Source organism: Micrasema longulum, unplaced genomic scaffold (genome assembly GCF_059751315.1).
Source record: "Micrasema longulum isolate JH-2025_06_02 unplaced genomic scaffold, ASM5975131v1 h1tg000452l, whole genome shotgun sequence".
Taxonomy (NCBI): Eukaryota; Metazoa; Arthropoda; class Insecta; order Trichoptera; family Brachycentridae; genus Micrasema; species Micrasema longulum.
In genome coordinates, this window is record NW_028277651.1 from 60,898 (window position 1) to 86,791 (window position 25,894).

The window sequence follows — 25,894 nt, forward strand, 5'->3', positions numbered from 1 at the left end:
AAGTTAAAGCGACATCTTGGCGACATTATTGATGGCGAACAAAACATGACTTATTTTATAATTTTATAGGTTGGATAAAGTGGAAATGTTCTAAATGAGAACTGTCAAATCGTCGTTGTAAATATAATTCTACCAATAAATACAGTATTTAGTAAGGTAAAGAGGCATGTTATCTTGGAAGAAAAGGGAGTTTTATCTGAGCTCAAAATAAAATTTACAAAAAGGTAAGACTATAAAATGTAAATAAAAATATAAATGCTGTCTATATTTCTAAGTATGATTTTGAGTAGTGGTATGCCTGAACCTGAATCTACAATTCTCGGAAGCAATATTTTATCGGAATTCGCCGAATCGCTCCCGTAATGTTGGTAGTGATCGTGTCGTATCGAGGAGTTACACTTATTTTGAGTAATATTCTAGTATTCAGTGATTAAATCGGCCGCCGCGAGTGTTTCTCCCCTCTCGGATAAGTGATTCAATTGAAATAAAATAAATTGGTATTAGAAAAATACCTTTATCTCCAGTTAACTCGGGTTACGCGATCTCCCCGACCGATTCGTCGAAAACGCCATTCGGAGACAATGAAAAAAGATATAGAAAGTGTTCGTAAACAATTAAGAACTATTGCGTCTTCGCGCGTCCATAAAACTCGGCGATTAATATGATTCTCGACCCGTCGTCAATTCATCGCCGATATATTTTGTCAGATACGAGCGGTCGACGTATTGTCTACGCGATCAAAACAATGCGACTGTGTTTTTTATGACGGTGTTCCGCGAAGTCCGAATTCGACCGAAATCGACTGAGACACATTCTTCCCCGATCTTCCATCGGAGCGCTAGAGCAATGGAGAGCGGACGGCTGACGTTGGTGTGGGCGGTCCTGGCGGCGGCGGGGCTCGCGCGAGCCGCGGGGCCCGCCTGCGGCGTGGGGCTGGACACCCCGGGCTACACGGTGCCCTCCGGGGACGTGGCGCTGCTGTACGGCCAGTCGCTGGAGCTGCTGTGCGTCATGGACCCCGCGCACCCCTCGGCCCGCGGCTACAACTCCTCGCACCTCGCCTTCTACCGCGACAGGGAGCTGGTGGAGCCCGAGTTCCTCACGGAGGTGAACTCCACCGTGCTGCGCCTGCACATGCCGCGGCCCCCTCTGTCGGACTCCATGTACTACTGCAAGCTGCGGCGGGCGCCCACCGCTGACCCTGTGGCTGTGTGCCTCAACCAGGTCACGGTAGGCACCACCCCTTCCCCCGTAGAGGACTTCCGCTGCCTGTCGCTCAACTGGGAGAACCTCACTTGCTCTTGGCGGCCGCCACACAACTTCTTGAAGACCAGCTACAAGCTGTCCTTCCGCCTGCGGCCCGCCCGCTCCGTGTACTACTGCCCCGACGTGCTCCTGGACACCGACACGGGGAACTATTCGTGCTTTCTCGACTTGTTCACTCGCCCCCACTACCGCCAGCTCTATCCACACTACAACTTCAATCTCACGGCCGAGAACAAGTTCGGGGAGCTGTCTCAGAACTTCACCTTCGACCACTACGCGCACGTAAAGCCGGCTCGACCTGTCGGGCTTCGTCTTCTCAATAAGACTTCCCACAGCGCCGCCTTGGAGTGGGCTCTGCCCTACCCGATGCAAACTTTCCCCATAAACGTGGAATACCGCCTGCGCTACAGGAACGACGTGGACGAAGCGTGGGTCGTAGCGGACGTGGGCCTCATGCGAAACAAGACATCCGCCAATGTGTACCACCTCCAGGGGCTGGCTTACGCGTACCGCCACTACACGGCTAGGATCGCCATCCGCTCCGAGAGCGCCAGCAGTGAGGACCTGTGGTCGGATGAGGCTCACGTGACCTTCCACACCTCCGGGGAGCCTCCCCTGCGGCCCCCGGACACAGATGAGGGCGGCTTCGAGGTGACCGCGACCCTCAGCCACCGCAACGTGTGCCTTTACTGGCGCCAGTTGCAAGTTTTCGAAGAAAACGGAGATAATTTCCTTTACCGGGTCGAGGTGCGGATGGAAGGAATAAAGTTAGCCGTCACTCCGTTGGAGAGCAAAAAGGGATACATCTCCTACCACGACCTCCCCCTTAAGGCGCTGGAATTTTTCGTGGTGTCCGCCAATGTAGAGGGAGAGTCCGCCGACCGCTCCCGTATGGTGGTTCCCGAGCAGAGCCGGGTGCTGGCCGAGCCGCTGTCCTTCACCAAGGCAGCCCTCGGGAACGGCACTTACGAGCTCACCTGGCGCCCTCCTCGCGTCAACATGTCCGGTGTAGAGAGCTACACTATCTTCTGGTGCGACAATGCCCGCGATCGCCCTTACCAGTGCGAGGGGCGGCTGCAGTGGGAGCGAGTATCGGCCGACCTCACATCCCGCAACTATACGGTGAACGAAGATAAGATCTACCAGTTCGCTATATCCGCTAATGGGTACGGAACCAGCAGCGGAATGGTTTGGGCCTCTTGCACCATCATACCTAACAAGGCCATAGGAAAAATCAAGGACGTTTGGATCACTAGTGTGGACTCCACGTTTATCGAGATCGGATGGAAACTGGAGTGCCCGGATAATGTAGGCGTCATCAAGGGTTACCGTATCTTTTATTGCCCAATAGTGGGTCTCCACAACACGGACTGCAGAGAACCCGTCATCAACACTACGGTGTTTCGTAATGCGCAGACGCGAGCCAACGTTACCAACCTGCGTCCTTACACCACCTACGCCATCCAAGTGTCCATAGTAGCGCAGCACGAGGTCGGGCCGCAGAGCGACCCCATCCTGAGCACCACTCGCGAGGGCCCCCCTGAGCCTCCACTGCCCCCCCGTGTGTCGGGGCTCTCGGCCACTCGCATGCTCATCTCCTGGGAACCTCCTGCGCGAACTAACGGGGTTCTTTTGTACTACAAAGTGTTCTACCGTGCGGATTATAGAGATTGGCAGTACGCAAAGGTGGACGAAACCAAGGAAGCGTATCGAGAAGTACTTCTGACCAACCTCAGCAGCTACACTAACTATTCGGTGAACGTTGTGGCTTGCACCGTGGCCTGTTCTGTCCCTTCGGAGACGGTACGGGTGCGTACTGCCATCGGTCACCCCGGGGCCCCATCGAGGGCCACAGTGCGCGCGCAAGACGGCCATCATAGCCTGCGTTGGGACCCCCCCGGACTACCCGGAGGCACACTGGATCTATATGAAGTTCGCGTCCTCAAGGTGGCGAAGGATGGGAACACTACGGAGCTTTACAACACCACGGAGACAACGCTTCTGATGCCAGAGCGCGCGTGTCAGCTGCCCGGGGTCCTGACCTACCTGTACTCGGTGCGAGCCGTAAACCAAGATGCTGCGGAAGACCACGGTGCTGCGGCTTTCACTCATCCGGAGCTGGTGACAGCAGACCGACGCCCCCCAGGAGACACCTCTGTGTCCACTTATAGGGGTCCGTGGAGCCCTGATGCGGAAAACACGTGTACTCCCGCCTACACCGGCACGAGCTACGTCTGGATCGCCATCGGTATCGCGTTAGGGCTGGGAGCCATTGTCGGACTGTTTGCTGTAGCTAAATGCCTGTGGATGAAAATAGCGCAAATGAGCGATATCAAACCCGTCTTGCCCGAAGGACTGGATAAGGACTCGAAGCAACCACTCAGTATCTGGAACCCACCACCCAAGAGAAGCAAGGAGGCCGACAAGCAAGGGGGCCCTGGCCCTGCAGATGAGGTTTCGCTCCTGGGCCCTCCCGTATCCTCTCCGGGCCCCCGCGACACCAGTGGGTTCAGCGCCACCACCACCAGCACATCCCTGTCCGGGGGTTCTTCCCGCCGCGCCCCCTCTCCCCCCTGGACCGCGCCACCTTACTCCACGTGCGCCCCTGACGTGTCCGTGTCGGACTCGGAGACAACTCCGACTAACGAGGATATTCCGTACGTGACTTATGCCCCAGAGATTCCGTCACGCATCCCAGAGTTTACGAGCAAAGGGTATGTGCAGGCTCCTATGCCTATACCGGATTCCATCATACCGAAGCGCATCGTGGCGCTCCCCGAGGTAGCAGAGCGCCCAGCGGTTCTGCCCCCCACGTACGTGCTCACGGCGCTGGAGAGTCCCGTGTCGCCCTACGTGGCCGCGGCGCCGCCCCCCCGGCCCGCCCCTGAGTCCACAGGCTACGTGAAGCACAATGATTCCATGTTCGCGCAGCACCCCAGGGCCGGTGGGCCGCCTGCTGTGCCCAAGCGCACCAGCGTCCCTCCCCTGCTCCTGACCAAACTGGAGGGAGATGACAAGCGCATGTCCCTGCGCACGGAGCCCTACAGCTATAGCCGGTTCGGTTGGGACCAGACAGAAGACAATGATCCCCCTAAGGATGGGTTATCCTTGTGCGAGACCCCCGAGGAAAGCATAAACCTCTCGTCCCCCAGAGTGACAAATGCGACGATTAATATTTCCTAATAAACTGTTTAGTATAAATGTGATTTAGACTGTGTATTAATTTTAAAGTGATTGCTGACTGATGAACGATAGTTTAGATAATTTTTAATTCTTTTAAAAGTCTGGTTTCGCCTTGGACTTTATATTGACTACTTTAATTATACCACCCGCTACGACCTAATCTCCCACATAAGGCAACGCCTGGACCCTTCTCGACAATGGTAATTTGAAAATAATTTTTAATACAGTAAAATTCTAACTATCCGAATCAAGTGCCAAACGTTATCGGAATGTGTAGAAATCCAGAAAATTGGATAAACCATTAAATTTACAATGTTTTGAAAGAAAATGCAAAATTTACTCTAAAATCACCTCTATTGCTTTTCAAATAATACAGTGAATTGACATCACATATAAAACTCACTTAAACATGACGCTGGCCCCCCAGCGCCCTTATTTATATGTTATAACATCTTTAATTACTATTTCCTGTTAACGATCCGGATATTTGGCAATCGAGATGACTGGAGTTCAGATAAACGGAGTTCTACCGTGTTCTTTATTTGTGAAATGTTCTCATCCCTTCAATATTTATTTTGGATTTAATATTCTGCAATCAGCTTTTTCTAAAATATAAGTTATTAAGTTATCAAAAGCAATTCAGTACTTGATTTTACCCACTATTCATTAATAAATTACAACAGAGATGGGACTCCAGCAAGCATATTTGTGGATACCCAACACATTATCTGTTTGAGATGTATTGGAATCCAACCAATGTGGCTTCATAAATAGCAGACGTGTCGGATAGAGATACCTGACGCCTTTTGCTCCCCAGTAATAACCGTCAAATTATTTTATGACATTTATGGCGTAGCTGAGATACTGAAATGAATACGAGAATGTTTATGTTGAGTGACAATAGCAGGCACTACTCAGGGTCGATTTTGTCATTATAAAATTGAACAGTGCTAATTAATAACGGGCGCCCGAGTGCCCAATGATCCAATAATAATTAAACATTTTATTCAGCATTCGTTATCTAAAAATGCTTATTTTAGGTGCCAGCCATCCCTCGACCATAACCGAAGATTGACTTTTAACAACTCGACGACTCAAAAATAGAAAGATGGATCCTGTTTACAGCGTTCCTCTTATCGCCCCCGATCTCCGCCAAGAAGAAAACATTCTCCAGATTGGCGATGTCCTGCAACATTTGAGCAACGTGGCCAACGACGTGTTCCAGAGGCTGGACAAGAGGATAGAGTGCAACCTGTCCCGGGTGAAGAGTATCTCCGAGCGCGTGGGCAGGTGCGCGCTGGTTGTGGACAGGCTCGCGGGGGCGGAGTGCGCGACGCGCGTGCGATGCTGCGCCAAGTACCCCGCCGGCGGCGATGCCTGCACGTATTCCGGAGTGTTCCATCCGGAACACGGAGTAGTGATGCGTCACAGCCGACCCGAAGGCCGCCCCAAACCGGCCGTCTACACTGATCAAGAGCTACAGGTTAGTCAAATATTATATTATCACATTTAAGATTTCCAAATAACTTTAAATTATCAAAATGCAATAGTAAATAATTCCATCAAAATTTAGTATATTTAGGCCTAAAAACTTTAATATCTTATTAATATTTAAAGCATTAAATTTTGTGGTCAAACATTTTACTAAATGTTATTAAATGAAGTCTTCCATCCCTTTTAGTCTTTTTTAAAACTATTTTTTTATGTTTGAGGGTCCATAACTTTGTTTCTAGCAAAAGCATGGAACAAATATTAATTAAAAAAAGACCTATCAACCATTAAGATTCTAATAAAAATATAAAAAATCAGATCCGCCCGTAAAAAAAAAAGTTATGGAGCTGAAGTTATGAAAGTTACGGAATTCCAAAATTTAAAAAAAAAATTTTGGGGCCTAGGTCAAATCTTTGGGGCTGAGTAGGTAGCAGAGGACCCCACCTACTCCCCATTTTCGTATGTTCAACGTTCTGCCGAACACCCTGTATAACCACTCACCGACTTTTCTATGTCTACCAGTTAGTAATTATATACAAATATTTAATACCATTTGGTAACTTTAATATTCACTTATTAATTAGAATGTAATGAGCATGTTCAGTACAATGGGATATATAAAAAATATTTTCTTACACGTGGTTAAAATTACAGTATTTAATTATATGGTCAAGTTTCTCAAAAATGTATGAAAAAAAAATATTTTTTATTTTTATACAAATGAACTTCTGGTCAGCGCTGTTTAGAATAGCCAATAGATTTCAGGTTTACGAGAAGCCGTGTTTACTGTGTTTTCATGCATACGAAATTCTCTCTTTAAATGTCGGCTCAACTCACTGACTACAACTCCTAAGATCATGGGCGGAGTAATCTCAAAATTACAAAACTTTTAAAACTCCTGGCAATGATAACACGATTCATAAAAATCAAAAAACAAATTTAGGGCTCAGTCAGTCAATTAACAATTTAAATAAAACATTTATTATAATATACTTGTTAGTAATCCTATAATTTCGGCCTGTTATAGACAAAAAAGGACTTCATTATTAATTACAATAATGAATATATTGTGTATTCTATGAAGACTCATCAGGTAGACATCGTAGCCACACAAAAGTTAACTTGCCTCTTTATTGTAAACAAAACATAATACTATCTTAAATTATAACTTGTGTACATTTTTTTACTTGATTAAATTTTATCTTTATATACGTAAAGAAACTCATGCATAAAGTAATCTTTCATTCAATAAATAATTCTCGCGAATTGTTTGTTTATAGTAAAATATATCTGAGAATTTATATTAATGCGTCATTGAGTTGTCAATGACTCCCAAATAATCATTAAAAATATGTTAATACATCCATTAGTTATCTTCACTATGACATTTATTCATAATATAGAAGTAAAGAGAATAATTATTCTAATGGTTTATTAACATAAAATTTCCTATAATTTACTAAATTTCTGGATTTTGTGCAGTTTGCCTAACTAGGTACAAACTATTTTAAAGCAAACATTTTTTCACAAATTAAACCACACTACGTACTTGTATTTATTATTTTTTTTTTATTTTATTTTATTTTATTTAGAAAACATACAGTCATACAAAATAAGTACTAAAAACAACAATTTTTTAACATAAAAAGACCAATTAAGTTTTCATAAATTAAAAAGATATGAACATTAAATGTGACAAAAAATAAAAAATAAATAAGAATTTTAAGTGAAAAAAGGATAATTGTTGACATTTGCGTTTTCCATGGAGGTAATAAATTAAAATAAATAAAAATACCGAATGCACACTCCGAGCCATCCACGCACACACATGAACGCACATATAAAACATACACAAATATATACATTACATGCGGCACATATACATAGCATAAACCACTCAAGATGTACATTCAGCAACTATCCCAAATAATCGACCCCATGAAGAAATTTTCTGTACAAATGCAACGTGCAGTTAAAAATGTCTACATCAATACTGAGTCCGTTATAATTTCTACAGGTACGTACGTATTATATAAGTAAGTTTTTCTTAAGATAAAACCTCCAGTTATGACCCTGTAAATTGGTGTTGGAATTTCATTGATACATCCCGCGCAGTAATCATTAAGTATATTATCAGTTTCCATCAAGTCCCCTCTCTTCCATCGTTCTTCCAATGATGTAAGTCCTAGTGCTTTTAATCTACCGTGGTAGGGCACTCTATTAAACGCAATAATTCAAACTTTACAAGACTGTTTTCTTCTCCAATTAGACATTAACTCTTTTAACCGATGGTGTAAAGTCAATAAATTAGAACTAAATATTAAAAAATGTAAAATAATGTCATTTCATAGAACAAAACAACCTATTTCCTTCGAGTACCTATTAGAAAACTCCAAAATTGATGTAGTTAAGTCCATCAGAAATTTAGGAGTTGTTTTGGACTATAAACGGACATACAACAAACATATAGATAATACAGTAAATAAATCACTGAAATTACTTGGCTTCATTAACAGAATATCCTCTGATTTTACTAATGTCCGTACAATCAAAACTCTTTATTGCTCAACTGTTCGCCCTCTTCTAGAATATGCCTCCCAGAATAGTGGTCTGGTCTCCATTCTATGTCAATTTCATAAATCACATTGAATCAGTCCAACATCGCTTGCTTTGAAAAATAGCGTGGATGCTTGGACTAGAGAGAGATAATTATTCTTATGCTGAAATAGAGTCAATGTTAAATATTTCTAGTATACAAAAACGTACAACTAATATTGACTCCATATATATGTTCGGCATACTAAATGGTATAATCGATGTTCCATCATTACTGGGACAAGTAAAATTCAATAATCCGACTCATAGATTGAGAAACAATGAAGTACTGTTCATCAATCAGCATAGAACAAACTATGGCCTAAATTCTCCAATGGACCCGCCTTTGTCGTATTGTTAACTCAAGACAAGATCTGAACTTTTTTGGTTTCAGTTTACAACGATTTAAACGAGCACTAAATAAATAGTCCAGTTCTTGTCTCGATGTCCCTTATGTTTGTCAATGCTTCTTTTCTTTTTTTTTTAATCTTTTAAACTATTTTTTTATTGTAATATTTAAACCCTATAAATTGTATACATGGACAATGTCCGTTAATAAATAAATCAATTTGGGGATTTTTGAAGAACATCTTTGAAGTTTTTCCAATAGCTCGATGTCTTTAGTAAAGGTCGGGACTCCATACTCCAATACAGGTCTTACGTAGATCTTGTATATTTTTTTAAATATCCCGAAAATAATTTTTTGGAATGAGCTTCCCATTTTAAATCTATATGATTCCGTCTGAATACCCAATGTGTTTCTCTCTTTAGGACAAGTTGGAGTTCTACCATGTGAAGCTCGCCCCCTCGGGAGGTCACAGCTTGCCCCCGGGGCGGGGCGGCGTGCCCCCCGAGCTGGGCTGTGCGGGCGCACTGCTGCAGCGCGACTCGGCCGAGCCCGCGTACTGGCGCGCAGCCCGCAGTGTGCCCGTCGCCCCCGGCACGGGGCCCCGCCCGCCCGGGGGGCTCCACGCGGCTCCCGCCACAGTCACGCAGCGAGACTCTGTCCCCGCGCAGCGTGACTACCTGTATTCACCACATACTGGAGAGGTAAGTCCTTTGCCTTTAAAGTCAATAAATGGGATACTTGAATAAAGAATCCTGCATTTGTTGGTAATAAATCGATACTTTTTTATATCAAGTTGCTCACTGAGAATTTAGTTTAAACTAGTGATGAAACGTATAGTGGTTTAGCCGGATACTGGATATTCTGTAGCTCCTAGCCAGATAGCCGGATATTTGGCCACCAGATATTGAATTTCTCTCATTGTTAAAAACAAAACTTTTAACAGGCATAAAATAAAAAGGGGCTATAATATTTTCATGATATTTTTAATGGTAACTTATCGATCAATGAGTTGCATATTGTAATGGTTTTGGCTAGTTTTTTACCCCTTGCACCTTTTTTTTTTTGCGCAACTATGTTTTTAATATTTATTTATTTATTAAGAAAATCAGTCTTTATATAAATACAAGGTACAAAAGAACAATTTAAAATAGTAAGACTAATTAAAGTAAAAAGCGGGAAAGCGTAAAAACGAGGTTTTACTGTATTTAGGTAGGTAGGTTTTTAAGTATAGTTTATTTTGGCATCAATAACTAATTTTCCATTTTTGGTGGAGATTTCTAAGTTTGCTTCTGATACGCCCAAATGAACCTTTGTAAGATGGTCATGTCCATGTGACAAAATTCGCTTCATTTCCACACGTGACTTGCCACTTCAGTAGATGTTTTATCATCCCGCATATTATGAGTTGATCTCCCGTTCTGTACTGTTAAATCTCTTCTAGCCGTCCATTGTAAATCAATTCATGAATTAATTAAATAAATTATTGCAATAAAAGGTTTCTCAGTAGGTGTGCAGGAATTTATTCTGTCCATACCAAATGGCATAATTTAATTTGAAATTTAAATTTATTATCACCGTGCCTGCAAACAATACTCGGATCACCCAATTTAGACCTATTTACGATATTTTAAAATCAGACTACACCCAAATATTATGAAATCAATCTGCTATGCAATCAGTATTCTTGTATAAACATTTTATAGAAGTATGTTACGTAGTTCGAAATCACTCAACCCGATTAGTTACATGGCCAAATCGCAAAACGTCTGCGTATTGTAAAAGGACTATCATTGAAATTGAAATCAGATAATTATTTTTGAAAGACTTAGAAAGATGTTCAAAGGAGAATAAGTGCCGGGAACAGGGTGAACGGCACACTGAAATCTACATTGGTAAATAAATGTTGGTCACGGGAGGCAAAACTAGCAGTTGACGATGGATTTCTGGTAATGATCCTAATGTATGGGAGTTCAGTATGGAATTGGAATAATAATTATAAAAATAGGTTGAATGTTGTCGTAATACGATCTCTCAGGCGGATGTGTGCTGTGTTGGTTTGGACTTGTAGAGCGAATGGACAGCAAAAGGACGGCTAAAAGGATCTAATGTTGATGGATGCAGAAAACGAGGAAGACCTAGAATCGCACGATCAAATCCAACAAATACTTGAATAAATAAAATAAACACGTCAAGAGTAGGAATAATCAGCGTGCGTGCATGAGACGATGTATGAATGTAGAGGAAGCGAGGTCTGTATGCAGACAGAGTGATTTGGCATTCTATTCTCTCTGCCTACCCCTACGGAGAGACAGTATGATGGTTTGTTGCTGTTTAAAAATATGTATGTAGCACCTGGATTGTCATTTTGGCCTGAATACAATAATCTAATTATGCCAACAATATATTTTAATAATTGATTTCGGAATTTTATATTTATGATTTGTTTGACAAGTTTTACGAATTTGAAAAGAGTAAACTATAAAATTAATATCTTTTACGTAACTTATTGCTTTTTTAAATTGATAAGGATAAATGAATATGTATGTAAATATTATATGTAGTTGTTTCTGAATGGAATGGTGCTTCTGGCCATAACATTATACACAATGTGGGTATTCTGTGGAATTAGCATCAGAATTTGAATAAATTATTCCACTAATTTGAATGTTTCACTGGAAAAATGTCACATCTTATCTTGTTTTCACAATCGCCTCTTCATAATTACCTCTCTCCTGAATATATACGTATTTGGTTACTAAGATTGTGGCAGATACATAAACTCATTCCCAGAATTGTGCCGCAATCTCCAATCTCAATTATCTCCTCTCCTCATCCACCTATACAGTACACTATGATGACTATAACGTCACATATTTCCAGTGAGTTACTCTCGTCTCATTCAAAATAGACACATATCAAAATTAGCTTATTACAAAAGAAATGAGAACATTTTAGAGAACGACACGTGGAAGTTTAGGCATTTACATGGCTTTTGAACCTTCATTTCGTTGGTGTTTAGTAGAATGGGCGAATAAACCAATTTTACAGGAGAAGCATTTTCAACTTTCAGATTACTTTTTTAACCTACCTATTATAAAAAATACTTACTTATTTATTTTCAGTTCACAAACAGTAAAAGATATTACAATGTACAGTCAAACTTGTTTATAACGATCACGGAAATAGCGCGATCTCGGATATAATGAGGAAACATTAGTTGACATTTTAGTTTCTAGTTTTCTCCATACATTTATTTACTTTTATAACGAGCTTCTTCTCGGACATACCGAACAAAAATATTGTCAACAGTTGAGCAAAAGAGTTGTTCTTCAATTTAAAAACATCATTTTCGAAAAAAGAACCAAAGTAACAAAATCCAAATGGGGGACTAACTTATTACTGATGTCGCTGGGCTTTGGGATTGATTTGCATTTATGATACTATGTGTATGTAAGTGTTTAAGCACCTAATTGGTGTTTTCGCCGACAACATTGCCAAAAAATCCACATATGCTTGAAATTGCGTGTAAAAAATGCAATCTTTGTGAACTTAGTAAGCACAGGCTCGGCACCTCATCACAATTTACTACTTCTTTTGTAGTTTATGAATGACATCCTTGTTTTGGGGTTTTTAAATTAATTTATTTTTTAATGTTCCATGGTTAATGCATAATGAACATTACAAGTGGGTGATGTCAGATAAGAATAGACCATATTTTAATTTTTAAAAATATATTTTAGGAAATGAGTCATGAGAATTCGATTACCATCGTCATCATTCTCTTTCCACACCTAATGGTGCATAGGGCACTGCATCGGTACACCGATCGCAGTATATCTTAATCATTTTTGATGGTGTAATGGTCAGCGTGTTTGCCTACCATGGAAAAAAGGAATGATGAATTCGTAATCTTATTATTTTCTGACAAAATTTTTAGTCACTTAAATTATGTTATTTTCTATCGCCACCTGTTTAAGTTCAATAAATATATGTTTCAATTCTTTCTCTTCACAAAAAACCCAACAATGGAAGATTAAAGAAATACAGAAGTTTTTTTTTGTGAATCTTACATAATGTGTAAAATAATCACTTGAACCAGCTAACAACAGTCAATAAGCCCCGTAAATGCCCAGACCTCCATATTTTATTATCTAAAATGCTATCTCCATCTCTATTGTAATAATTACCTTTTGTTACAAAATATGCATATAAATTGGTAATGTTACTTTCCTTGCACTAGCTCAGTAAGTTAGATAAAAATACAATAATAGATAACATGAACAATTTCCTATCGTTTTCTATTCCTTCCCATTCTCGTTGTTAAAGATATTTGTATCCTGTGATAAATACATATTTAAATTCTGAGAAATACTGCTTTTGTAAATGATAAATACCAACTATTTTTAGTATTTTGCTACTACTTCTACCATTATACCATTTCCCCATAGGCCGACTGTGAAACTGGCATCGCGGGTTGGATTCCCACTAGTTACAAGAAAAAAAATCTATAGAAGATTCTTTCTCAATTGTTCTGGGTGTTGTGGTTTATTTTTCAGCAAAGCGTGTTATTCCTTTGAAAAATAAAAAAAAAGGAGTAAGCAGAGAGGATGGACCGCCACACTCGTCTATCTTGACAAACATTCCTAGCCACATGTGTACATTTAGTCATTTGTATTTCCTTCGGCTGTGTCTGCTTTTGACATGACCAGACTTGAGATTTTGGTTTATCCGATCATGCCACATAAACAGGCGACCCCAAAAATATCTTGACTCAAAAAATCTTCCCAATTCCAGGTCCCCTCTCTGGATGTGCCCCGAGACTTGCCCCACCTGGCCGGAGTAGCCGGGGATATGCGCTTCCTGGCGGACAGCGAGCCCACCATCGCTCCGTCGGGGGCCTGTGCCTCCGCCCCCCCGCAGGGAGCGCCGCAGGGGGCCCCGCCCGCCGCGCCCCCGCCGCCGGAGCCAGCCGCACCGCGAGAGCCAACCGCACTGCGGGAGCCCCCCGAGGTGCGGCCTGTCTCGCAGCCCGGGGCTCCGCCCCCTCCTCCGCCTCCGCCGCCGCCGCCGATGGCAGCTCCGGACCACTCGGAGCCTGACTCGGTCAAGGGGCAAAGCGCCCCTCCAAAGTAAGTCAACCGCTCGGTTTAAAATTCATAACCCTAGTTTTAAGTCTTAGGACATCAAAATAATCTACGAAGTGTAAACTGACTTGACAACAAGCCAGTGGAATAGGTCATGAGTTTCAAATACCCGGGAGTGGAAATCTCCAGTCATAGCGATTAGTACACTGAATTCCAACAAGACATCAACTGTGTTGGGGTGTCTGAAGTAGGTAATATGGAGAAATCAGCAATATGCGTATTGATAGCTGATTGATAGTTTTTTTAAATTATTTTTTATGTTTCTGATCCTATATTTGTGGTGATATACTCACGTGTCTGTGTCAACTAATTGCTCGTCCCATCTCAACACAGGACTTTTAGTCCCATGGAATTGGGACTTATGTCTCAAATAATGTGCAATAAAAAAAAAAGGTCAGAATATAAAGACATGTGTGAGATCCATCAATTCCACAGCATACGTCATGAAGTTTGCTGTGGAAGTGCGGGCTGACCCTGTTTGTACCGAAAGGCTACTCAGAACTAGTGAGGTGACCTGATATCAAAAAGTTCAAAATGCAATGTCTCAAACAGGAAAATATTATCTACCTACATTTAAAAGAAACCTTTGGGTTTCTGGTTTTGACCAGGGATTATAGAAAATTTAGGACTGATCATATTAGGAGAAGTTCTTCTTCCTTGCTATAGACCTGTGCGGTCTGCTCTCCGAAGGGTTCCTCCTCCCTTGAGGTGGATGTTCGGTTGTCCTTCCGTCTTTTGGGAGGTCTTCCACGAGGACGAGTCCTGTGAGGCTGATTATGTAGTGCAATATAAGGAAGTAGCGGTGTCCATTCTTTGATCATGACCGTACCAGTCCCTCCTTCGCTGTCTACTACATCTTACAATGTCCCCAGCCTCACATATCTCTTTTCTGGTGTTCCTCTTTGCGTTCTCTTAGAATGTTGCCTGCTATCATCCTCAGTGTCTTCATTGCGAAAGTCCCGACTGTGTGTGCCCTCGCTTCAATGCCAAATGTCATTATTGGTCTTACGCATGCTTTGTAAATTCTCATGTTACTCTCAATGGCCGAATCTTTATTTTTCCATGTTGTGGATTCCACAATATAAGAAGTTACGCCTATTTAATTAAAATTATTCAACTTTTATAGCCGGTACAACAAAACTATGATAAATATACTTTGTTCACAGTAAATGATACTCGAGTTGATTGATATGTTTCTTGGTATTTTTGTTCTGCAATCATTATATATCTTCTGATAACCCTTAAACTTCTTTTACAGAGAAAACATTCTCCGCTCGGAATATCGTTATTTATCTTTAGATACTGTCGTTATTTTGCGGAAACGTTACTGAATTCTTGGTATACTTAAATTTAAACTAGAAAATAGTTTTAATTTTCACATTTACAATAATCATGTTTTTCATCCTTGGTCATGTTATTTAATATCCCAGAAATAATTACCGATTTCTCGATGTTCTGGGAAGTGTATATCGTATTTTGTATTGTTTCCGGACAATGCCTACTGTGTGTAGAGTAAGCTTGCATCATTCCTAGAATGTAATTTCTTCCATTTCCACAAATATGTCTTTCTGTTTATCTGCATTCCCCGTTATTTTTAAATGACAAGAAACGGAAGAATCTGACACCGTTATCCTTTCTTGATTGTCATTCTAAGAATAACCTACTTTGAATTCCAATGGAACATCATTTCAACAATCGAGTATTCATTTTGTGCAGTAAATGATAACAAAAATGACTTTAATTAATTCTTGAATATTTGTATCAATGAGAATTCCAATTTTTCTTGCATAATGTTAATTATAAATCAAATTACAAAATGCCTTTTTCCACACAATTTCTTTTATATTTTACTAAGTTATTAAATTAAGAAAATTCAACAAATTTTGTTATTTATTCTTATTGTGATGTTGGACCTTTGCATTTCAATGGCCCAAAAAATATATGTGAAACCTGCACTGGCCAAACTTAGATTAGATTACACTGTATACAAATAATTTTGAACAATGATAGGTGTATGTAGTTCCTTAAAAAATGTCTGCTTTTTAAAAAAAATATGCCCTTTTTACTAATTTCACTTTAAAATGAAAGAGCTCATTAATGTTTTCAATTAAATTTAAATGAATTGGATTCAGCGTACATAAATGTTAATAAACACAATGAATATTAAAAATAATTTATTGTGTATGCAGACAATTGGTAGAATTCCATATTAAATTTGGTAATGTATCCAAAATAAAACACGTTTATTGGATTTTAATTCTACTTTATTTTATTAAAATACACAAGAGGATATATTGTGACGCGTTTCGTCTTGTTAGGACATTTTCAAACTGTCCTAGTTTGTTATTTGTTTGTCCTTGTTTGTTTGTTTGGCTCCTGCAATGGTAGCCAAAACGTCAGAACAAATTCAACACACACGGTATCACCCAAAAAAGAAACATATTGATAACAGTGACTGAAAAACCTTCGCACCTAATCGATCTGAGAGGTCTATAAGATGCAGTCAGATGGGGGCGACAGTATTGACAATACTGGTACCAACATATACAGAGAATGAATTCCACAAGAATCCCATAAATAGCTCTTCATGGAATAGCAGATGGACAGCGTCCACCAGGAAGACACTCAAAACGTTGGGGAGAGACAGCTGGAATTCAGCATCACAAAAGGATAATCCTAAACAACAGACTCTCGAGTCTACTGACAGTTGAAGAAGATGACATTGAAAATTTGACAATATTTTCAATATAATACAACCTCAAATATTTATAATAGCAGAAGAGCTTTTCTCTTTTTTGGACAGGCACAGCGTAAATAAAACCAGAACTATGTGCCCACATTGCAATATATAGTAAACATACATAAAAATCGAAGTATTCGTGTATTATTTATAATTTAATTAATTTATTATATTATTTTGTTTTTAGGAAGCCAGAAGTCCCAGTGCAGCCCCCTTCACTTGACAGCCGAGCCAGCCTCATGGAGGCCATCCGCACGGCCGGGGGCTCTGGGAAGGCTCGCCTCAGGTCAACTGCCGCTACCGACACTGCGGTAAGTTCAAAATTTCAATTCCAATCTGTTGCTAATAAGAGCTAATTAATTAATTGATCACCCAGGTATATTAACTAGGTTTCAAACTAGTAAAAAAGGGTTAACATGTTCAGTGTTCCGAATCATGCATCTACATTTGCAATCATGGGGTGTGTACAAAATGTATTGATTATTTATAACTAAAAAGCTCCGCCATTTCATTTTTTATCTGTCATTACGTGTTTTTCTATTTTTCTTCAATGAGGCGGACTTTCTTTTCTTGTGAAGTGTAAGGCATTTTATTTGCGCAGTGAAATTGTTTTTAAATATAAGAATAATAATTTAAAAAATGATAAAACAGTAGTGTGAATTTCTTAAATAAATCAAATATGAATAATCAAAACAGGAAGCTCTATTGTCCCCGATTCCACCTCAATCCCAAGAAAGACCTTTCCAGCAGTGTCGTTTCGAACCGGAATAAATTGCCAATCCTAGCTGTCCATTCTGTTTCGGTCAACCAGTTTAAAAACTGTTTGGTTGCGTATGTGAAAAAATAACGCAGACAAAAAGCAATGTGCGAGATAAAGACACACCAGAAATAGTATAATAGTAATAACAATAATTAAAGATCATGTGAAAATGTATGATATATGCTTAAATACATTTAAAACTATCGGTAGATAATCTGAATGTACGATACAATTATCAATTTCAGGAAGTGGCACCCAAGAGTAGCGGCGGAGACCTGATGGCCGACCTCCACGCGCGCCTATCCATGCGCAGAAAGGGCATCTCGGGGGCCGCGGGGGGGACCATCCTGCACGCCATCTCCGCCCTCGTGCCCCCGCCCGCTCCCCGCGAGCCCGATACTCGCAGCAACTCGGAGATGTCCTCCGCGGAAGACGACTGGGACTAACGCCACACGGAACTGACGAAAATGATTTATGACAAGATTGTATAATCCTTCAACACGGTTCATCCCGTTATCCGAACCTAATCGTGCAGACGTAAAATCTAGAATGTCTCAATCACATAAATAAACCAAGTGTTGTCGGCGGGCCTGTCGGTTGTCCGATTGTCCGATTGTCCGATTGTGATAAATTGAGATTAAATGAAGTAGGCAGTTTTATGCAATATTTTCCTCTCTGGATAATTGTGAAATGCCACCAAAAAAACTGAAATGCAGAAAAACTTCCACATAATTAAATGGTGATATTACTTGTGTCATTTCAATTACTGAACATCGGTTGAAAAAATGTAGATAAATCAACCGTGTTAGAATTTAGGTTAACATTTAAATTGTAGTTTTTTCCTTGTAATCTCTCAGCTTGTAATTTGGAGATGTCTAAATAATGAACTGGACAATCGCTATTATCGCCATTCCTCTTTCCCGGTAAACCAAATGGTTCCACAGTTCAGGCACCAGTTCAGAAACAATTCAATGTAGAGTTTAAACAAAACTTTAAAGATGAGAATTGTAGATGCGCTAACCACTACACAAGGAGGTGGATTTATCTCCACTCGATTTCCTTATTCAGAGAGCAGCCATTGAGTTGAAAACACTCATCCGGGGTTCTGGTTATATTTCACACTGAACTGTATTCTTCGCAATCACTACACCTAGTGCATATTTTGTGTATTTCCTACAAGTCGTCTAAACTGCTCTTCAATTGGTTTACCATAGTGGATTGAATAATGTTTTAGCAAATCGTTTAACTCTGAGTTGCGGGGAATTGGAGACGAGAGTTTCCAGTAATTTACCGACAAATGAGTGCTTGTGTTTAGTTTGTACGTCTCTTGCGGGTTTCGTTATGTGAAGGCATGCAGTCCTCACACACAGACACCAGTCCACGGACTGTGAAATATGGCAGTCAAATGCGCTAACTAGTACACCATAACGCGGACTAAAAATATTTTGTAGACTTAATATCACAACGCAGATCATCTTGCATGTGTATGATGGACATATTGCTGCGTTTGCATATTGTCTTTTACTTTGTTTAAAGAAAAAGAATTTTAAAAAAATACTTGCCATCAAATAATGTATTTAAGACGTGAGTTTGATATCGATTATTAAAACGGTTTTTAAATGTTTTAAACTAATAAGTATTTTCAGGTAGCACAAAGTTCTATTTGTTAAAATCTGATTAATTTATCTCTCGGTCTCCACGAAAAATGGACACATATTATAAAATATTTTTTAAAACTCATATTTAAAAAAAAAGAGTAATTTATACTATAGAAAAAAAGTTTATTTATCAAGTGTCTTCAATTGGGAAATATATTTTTTTAAGTCAGCGAGATAATGGCACTATACTAAAATATTAAGTCGTACACAATAAATCTTTAGCATTTGCTTCTATATAGAGCTGATAACTAAGAAAATAAATAAGTACGTTACGTAGGTTACATCAAGTACAAAAAATCATGTATAATTAATTTATATTTCTAACACGTTATTACTCTCCAGTTTATTTGAAACGATGGCAATCACATTTCACTCATATTTCTTCGATCATTCTAATGGATCTGACTGAAGATAGCAATCAATAATGAAGGTAAATAGTGGATGGTGTGGCCTTTTAGTGGGACAAGTCGGCAATGTAGCAGGATCGCAGCGCGGCTGTCCCCCCTGCAGTGAGCGGCGGGGGCGTATAGATAAGGACCGGAATTACTCTTTAACAGAAGTAATCCTTCTGTTGCCATTTATACTTAATATTTGACAATGAAATTATGATGCATTTTATAATAATTATCGTATTTAAGAAATGAAATTGATCTTTCGTAATATTTTGCGTATATTTTAATGATTTACACATTTTAGGTAATTTAAAAGAATCGCTATGTCTTTATGTATATGTATATACAAATTTATGTAATGAGAAAAGCTATATTTTGTGTAAGAATATTATGATAATTTGTAAATAGTTACCGCTATAGTTTCCTCGGCTTAATGTATGTCCAAAATATATTTATATAGTGCGTAAGAGGTGTATTTACACGTAGCGGATAAATCGGAGGTGGCTACGTGAAGCCCGACTTGCCCTGGGAAGAGTTCGGCGGGGGCCACGAGTAGTGAAGACTGGCGAGCGTCCCACTCGCTGTCGGTGCTTGGTTTTGTGCCTGTGGATTTATTAAACTTAAGCTTAGGTTTCGGGAATTTAAGTAGAATAATTGTACGCTAAAATTACATTGACGATTAATTTTCACAGTTCAAGTACAACCGTTGTTCCTCATTTCGAATTAAGTTTTATCGTGTTTAAGTTTTATACTTCATTATTTAAGCGAAGGTCGATGTCGAGTAGTTTTCTTCCTGAGACAACACACCTAAAGCTAGTCAGTGTAATGTTTGCTAATATCGGTATATTTAGGAGATTGCCTTTTATACGACGTTACATATTGTTAGCGAATACTCCCCGGGCTCCACACGCCCATTACATATATTATATTCACTATTGAACTATGTAGGTGTTATTCGATGTTTTGTATATAAACATATATTTTTCTTTATATAAGAAAGTCAAAATACTAATAAAATACTTATCCACAAATGTCTTTTCTTTTAATAATTTTCTGTTTTTTGTATTCATTTTGGGTCCTTCGCTTATTTATAGTATCAGTGATAAAGATGGATCAATAATACAAACATTCTACATGTTTAGCATATAAATCAGAAGCAACTTTGTGTACTCATATCTCAGAAAACCTTTGAAATTGAATAGGTAAACCCAAAGTTCGTAATTTACTTTAAATGAACGCGCCTGATGATTTTTGTAGATAATGCGGTGTGTTGCCAACGCACTGCCTAAGTGTATAAGACATGGTATGTCTTATGAATATATTTCTTAATAGATATGTATTACATACATTTATTTAATTGTATCTGAATTCAAAGTTATCGATAAACACTGCAAGGCCTTTGTAAACTCGAAAAATACCAATGTATAATCAAATGAGTTTATTTTTTTGAATTGATTTTATTTATCTATTTTTTTTTTATTCCACCATAGGATATTATATAAGGTGTGCAAAATTTTCCGTCCAACTATAAAATATTACTGGCCCAGTAACATTTTGTATGTGTTTCTGATAGTGTCTTGCTTGTAATCTGTTCCCCAAATGGTAAAATAAAACATAATTAAATACAAAATTGTATATAAAGTGAGGCATTCCTAATGCATATTCAAAAGTAAGTTGGTAATTTACATGGAGATAACAAGCAAAGAGGTATTTACGGCCTATAATAATTGTTTATCTCAAAAAGTAGGAATTCCCAGTATTAGCAGACGAAGTCAGGATCATTCATTTTTCTGAGAATAGCTAGGACGCAACCAATACATTTCATAGAATTTGACTGTAGTATCCTCAGGTTGGTACACAAAATGGACTAGAGTGGAAATCATACATGCTTTATATTTAGTGTACACTATTCCTTAGCTAACAGATTCTGTCGCCATGTTAAGAAATTTATAATAGCGCATCTACAATTTCAATTGTTGATAAAATCGGGGATAGTTGTTCTATTTTTAAAAAGTATTGTGTAAAAAAAATATTGAATATAAAATGTTATAAACTTTTATATTCAATATTTCCTTCTTGGCATTAAATTGGAAAAATAATAACCATCAGAATATTAATTGTTTTTAGTGCCCACTGATTCATATGTTTAACTTATGGATTTACAAAATTAAATTTTGAAAGATTTTACTCACTTTCAAAAATGAAAATCATAAGATAAGAAATAACTTTAAGCATAAATAGTTGATTCAGAAAGCACTTTCTTTTTTCTAAATGTCTCAATAACACAGTCATCTGCACACAAAATCATGCAGTACATATTATTATTATGTCATGCATCATTAGGGTTGTCATATTTGGCTAGTCTCGCGTCGGGACAACGTAGTAGACAAAAAATAATTTTATAATGAATTTTTAAGTATACAATGAATTATTTTTTCAATATTGTAAGTGGTGTATGCGGAAAAAGTACTTTCTGAACATACTTTTCTGATTTCACATTTTTGATGAGTTCTTTTTTCCCTTTTACGTATCTGTAGAACTCCATGCAAGTCATCTTAAAATTAACCTAATACTTCAATATTGATTTCATAGTCTCCGGACCAGACGATTTCTTTTATCGGTCCACAAGACCGACATCAATGATATTGCTCTTTCTACTGTGGCATTATGGGCAGAAAATGAAAATGAATTACTTGCGTGATTTCAAGAATTGAAAAAAATAAATCCACTTTTCTTTCACGGAATCTATCGACTTCTATTCTATCAATGCAAGTTCAAGCTCTGTAAAATTCTTTAGATACATAAAAGGTCAGTACGGCCGTGAAAGATTTTTTATTAGTTTTTTTGTGTTGCAGCATTGTTCAAGTAGATAGCAACCCTAATCAGAATATATATGTAATCCATTCAGAAAATATCCAAAAAATAAAGCAATGTTTGTTTAAACATACATAAATAATGTATGTATGTGTTTTTTTATTTATTTATTTACAAATCAAATAATATTCAATGAAATTTTTATTCAGAAATCTTACGATAATATAATTAATTTATTTTCCCACAATGATCACATAAAAAACACTTAATGCAAAATAAATGATAAATTCTTGAATAATTAGAACCACAGTCCATCTTCCGGTTCCTCTTCACTGTCTGTGACTTGGAGATCATCCTGTATTGCTCGCTCACCCTGAAAAAAAAAAGTTTATTTATTTAAATTACCGAATAATCAAAGTTTTTTTTCCCAACATATGAATAATGACAAAAGTGGAATTAAAGTAAATATGTATTTTTATTAATTATAATTATGAAATTAAAATGCAGTTCCGCCTAGAAATGCCAGTAGAACAACTCAATATTTGATATTAGTTTGTTATAATTACCTGCCACGGCTGCATTTCTTCCGGCTCTTGTTTGAGGGACTCTTCGGGGGGTGGAGCAGACTCCTCCTAAAGACAGCAACAATCATAAAACCAGTCCAGTGAAGTTTCCATATTACATTATCATTATATTTAATCTTAATTCTTTGATCTAAGGTTATCAATTAAATATTTTTATTTTTAAGTGCAAAAAAGAAGGAAAAAAAATTAACTATTCATTATATTTTAAAACGTACTCCTATCAGTGCATCACTGTAACTAAGAAGAGCTTCGCAATTGCGTCGCTAGGTGTAGTTTGACATTTACAAAAAAATTAATTCTAATTGGATATTTATTGTTTTAAGATTTGTTAATCACTCATGAACAAATATTTACAAATGAAAAGTTGCGCAATCCTTTTTACAAAGATTATCTGATAGGTTTTTACACATTTTAATTACACAAGGTATTTTTGTTTCCATTCTAAATGTCATGCCTGACTGGTATGGCGGTTAGAAGAATGACTAAATAAGGGTTTGCCTACCATGCGAGAGGTCTCGGGTTCGATTTCCGACATGGTTGTCATGAAATATTTATTTAAAAGGGTGTTTTACACTAGAATATTTCAGTTCCTGGACTGGTACCTAAAGCGTAAGACTGATCATCTTACTTTCATGTAACAAAAATGATCAAGATACGCTGCGATTGGTGTACCAATGCAGTGCCCTATGCACCATTAGGTGCGGAAAGGGAATGATGATGATGATGAAATAAGGGTTGGGCACGAGTTAAGTGTCATCATTTTGAGGGCTCAGGGCATGTCTATGTATTAATATGTCAATGATTTTTGTACTTGAAGACTTAAATGCATAAAATAAAGGCTATTAAAGATTAGGATGGACAGTGTACGTACCTTATTATATTCTTGGTAAGGTTCCTGTTCCATCTGTTCATACTGCACTCCGGGATCGTACTCGTATCTCTCTTGTACCGGGATGGTATACGCGCCCGTGTCACCCCCGCCATCTTGCGCACTCGCGTCCCCCGCATAGTAGCCGTCCGCGCCCGGTTCCGCGGCGTAGTAGGCCTCCGCGCCCTGCTCCGCGGTGTAGAAGGCTTCCGCCCCCTGTTCTGTGGCGTAGTAGGCCTCCGTCCCCGGTTCCGGTTCGGCGGCCGCGTCCTGGCCGTAGTAGGGCACGGCCACGCTGGGCGCGGGGTAGAGTTCTCCGGGGGGGTCCAGGCCCCCGTAGTACTCCGCCCCCTCCTCGGGAGGGATGACCTCGTGCTTGACGGAGGCCCCCCCTATCAGGAAGTCCGAGGGGTCATAGTTGGGGTCCACGTCCAGAGAGCCTTCATCTTCAAAGGAAAAGATAATTAGACTCTTTATTTATTACGGTATGATGTAAAAAAAATATTTTTATTTTTTTAACAATGACAAATAAAATTACTAGCAAAATTCACATAAAAAACAAAACAGAACTTGGTCAGTTATCTTTTATTCGCTTCGTAGTCTAATGGTCAGCGCGTTTGCATACTGTGCTGAATCGGTTGATATGAAATATTTATTTAAAAAGGTTATTTTTCATCATCGTCAACATTCCATGTCCGCTCCCTAGTTGGAGCATATTGTATCTACAAAGAGCCTCCATGCATCTCCATCGGCTGCCAGCTCCTGTGAGGAATTGCGTCCTAGACGTAAAATGCGGACTGCAGTGGACGTCCAGGACGTCGAGAACTTGATGCCCTGTAAAGCAGGCAAGCGTGGTTAAGGCTGCCAGGAGGCAAACACAGTATATTGCCCAGCTAACCGTATTGCCTTCGCCTGATGACAGTTGTCACCGGAGTTTGCTGCATCCGTTTTCTTATTATTCATTCCTCACAAAGTCAAAACACCGCACACCGAAGATTCTTCTGAGATACACAGACTTCATAAGCGTAAGACTGATCATCTTATCTTCATATATCAAAAATGATCAAGATATGCTGTAGTTGGTATACCAATACGGCGCCCTATGCACTATTACATAGGGAAAGATAATTATGATAAAGAGTTATCCTTTACAATGTGATTTTTCTCAAGCCGGGTGTTCTGTGATGTAATTCACCACTGTAATTGGGCCTCCATAAAATAAAAGAAATAATATAACTGTCCATTTGGAAGTTACAAAAATCACTAACATTTTGAAAAATTAAGCAAAAAATTTAATAGGATACAAATATTGAGAATGAGACTTTGAAATTTGAACAAAATAAAAGCAAATAGTAGACAAACAATAATTATTGTAAAACCTTCATTTGAAAACGCTTAACGAGACTGCTTGATTGATTGTAGTTTTGCCAGTTAAAAGTCATATAATTGAGACCGAAAATAAGTTTTGATGGGACATCAATCGATGGTTAGATTACGAATAGATAGTTCATACAATATAAGAGAGCTGTTAATTTATTTTTACCTGGATTCTGGCAGTAAGGAACCCCAGCTAGTTGTACCATGGCCTCGGCTGCATCTTGCTGCTGCACTTCTTCAAAGTCCGAACTTTCGCTTCCAGAGTACTGGAGATCTGTAAACAAGCATATGTTATATAAATAAGGACTATCAAATATCCTAATTTAGTAAATGAGGTCTAGAATTCCAACCGTCCATGCGCTCAGTAGCTGCAAGACTTGTTGTAATCTAACTTCTATTTTTATAAATTGTTTTTTTTATTTTTAAATATCACTAAAAATCTTTAAATACCACTTTATTGTCAAATAAAAAAATGTAAAAAGGGGCTAGATTTCTTATTGTCTATGCGGTCTGTAGCTGCAAGACGTGCTGTAATCTAGCTCCTGTATATCATCATTGGAGACGAGGAACAAGAATCCCAACCGTCCATGCGCTCTGTAGCTGCAAGACGTAGTGGGATATTTATTTATTGTACAGCGCCCTTGAGGTGATTTTCACAAAACTGGTGCTATAT

At 39.1% G+C, this 25,894-nt stretch overlaps 2 protein-coding genes across 4 annotated transcripts in view; one reads left to right on the forward strand and one right to left on the reverse strand.

The window, feature by feature from the left end:
- Positions 1-65: 65 nt before the first annotated feature.
- LOC148281502 (WASH complex subunit 1-like) lies at positions 66-19,234 on the forward strand. Of its 3 annotated transcripts, none has more exons than XM_088226621.1 (6): positions 66-224; positions 5,490-5,932; positions 9,307-9,585; positions 13,679-14,013; positions 16,956-17,079; positions 17,774-19,234. In XM_088226621.1, exons 2-6 carry the CDS (start codon positions 5,558-5,560, stop codon positions 17,972-17,974), a joined length of 1,314 nt encoding a protein of 437 aa, XP_088082747.1. In that variant the 5' UTR covers positions 66-224; positions 5,490-5,557; the 3' UTR covers positions 17,975-19,234. The 3 variants fall into 3 exon arrangements, with proteins under 3 accessions (XP_088082747.1, XP_088082745.1, XP_088082746.1); XM_088226620.1 differs by lacking the exon at positions 66-224 and adding an exon at positions 2,700-4,649; XM_088226619.1 differs by lacking the exons at positions 66-224; positions 9,307-9,585; positions 13,679-14,013; positions 16,956-17,079; positions 17,774-19,234 and adding an exon at positions 355-4,649 and having other exon boundaries at positions 5,490-5,613.
- A 3,277-nt stretch (positions 19,235-22,511) lies between these two features.
- Positions 22,512-25,894, reverse strand: part of Taf1 (TATA-box binding protein associated factor 1) — a 43,433-nt gene continuing 40,050 nt past the window's right edge. Inside the window, exons 33-36 of the mRNA XM_088226613.1 lie at positions 25,388-25,495; positions 23,848-24,290; positions 22,959-23,024; positions 22,512-22,765 (exon numbers count right to left, since the gene is read on the reverse strand). Coding sequence (XP_088082739.1) covers positions 22,691-22,765; positions 22,959-23,024; positions 23,848-24,290; positions 25,388-25,495 — 692 coding nt within the window. The 3' untranslated portion in view covers positions 22,512-22,690. The remainder of the gene's footprint in view (positions 22,766-22,958; positions 23,025-23,847; positions 24,291-25,387; positions 25,496-25,894) is intronic.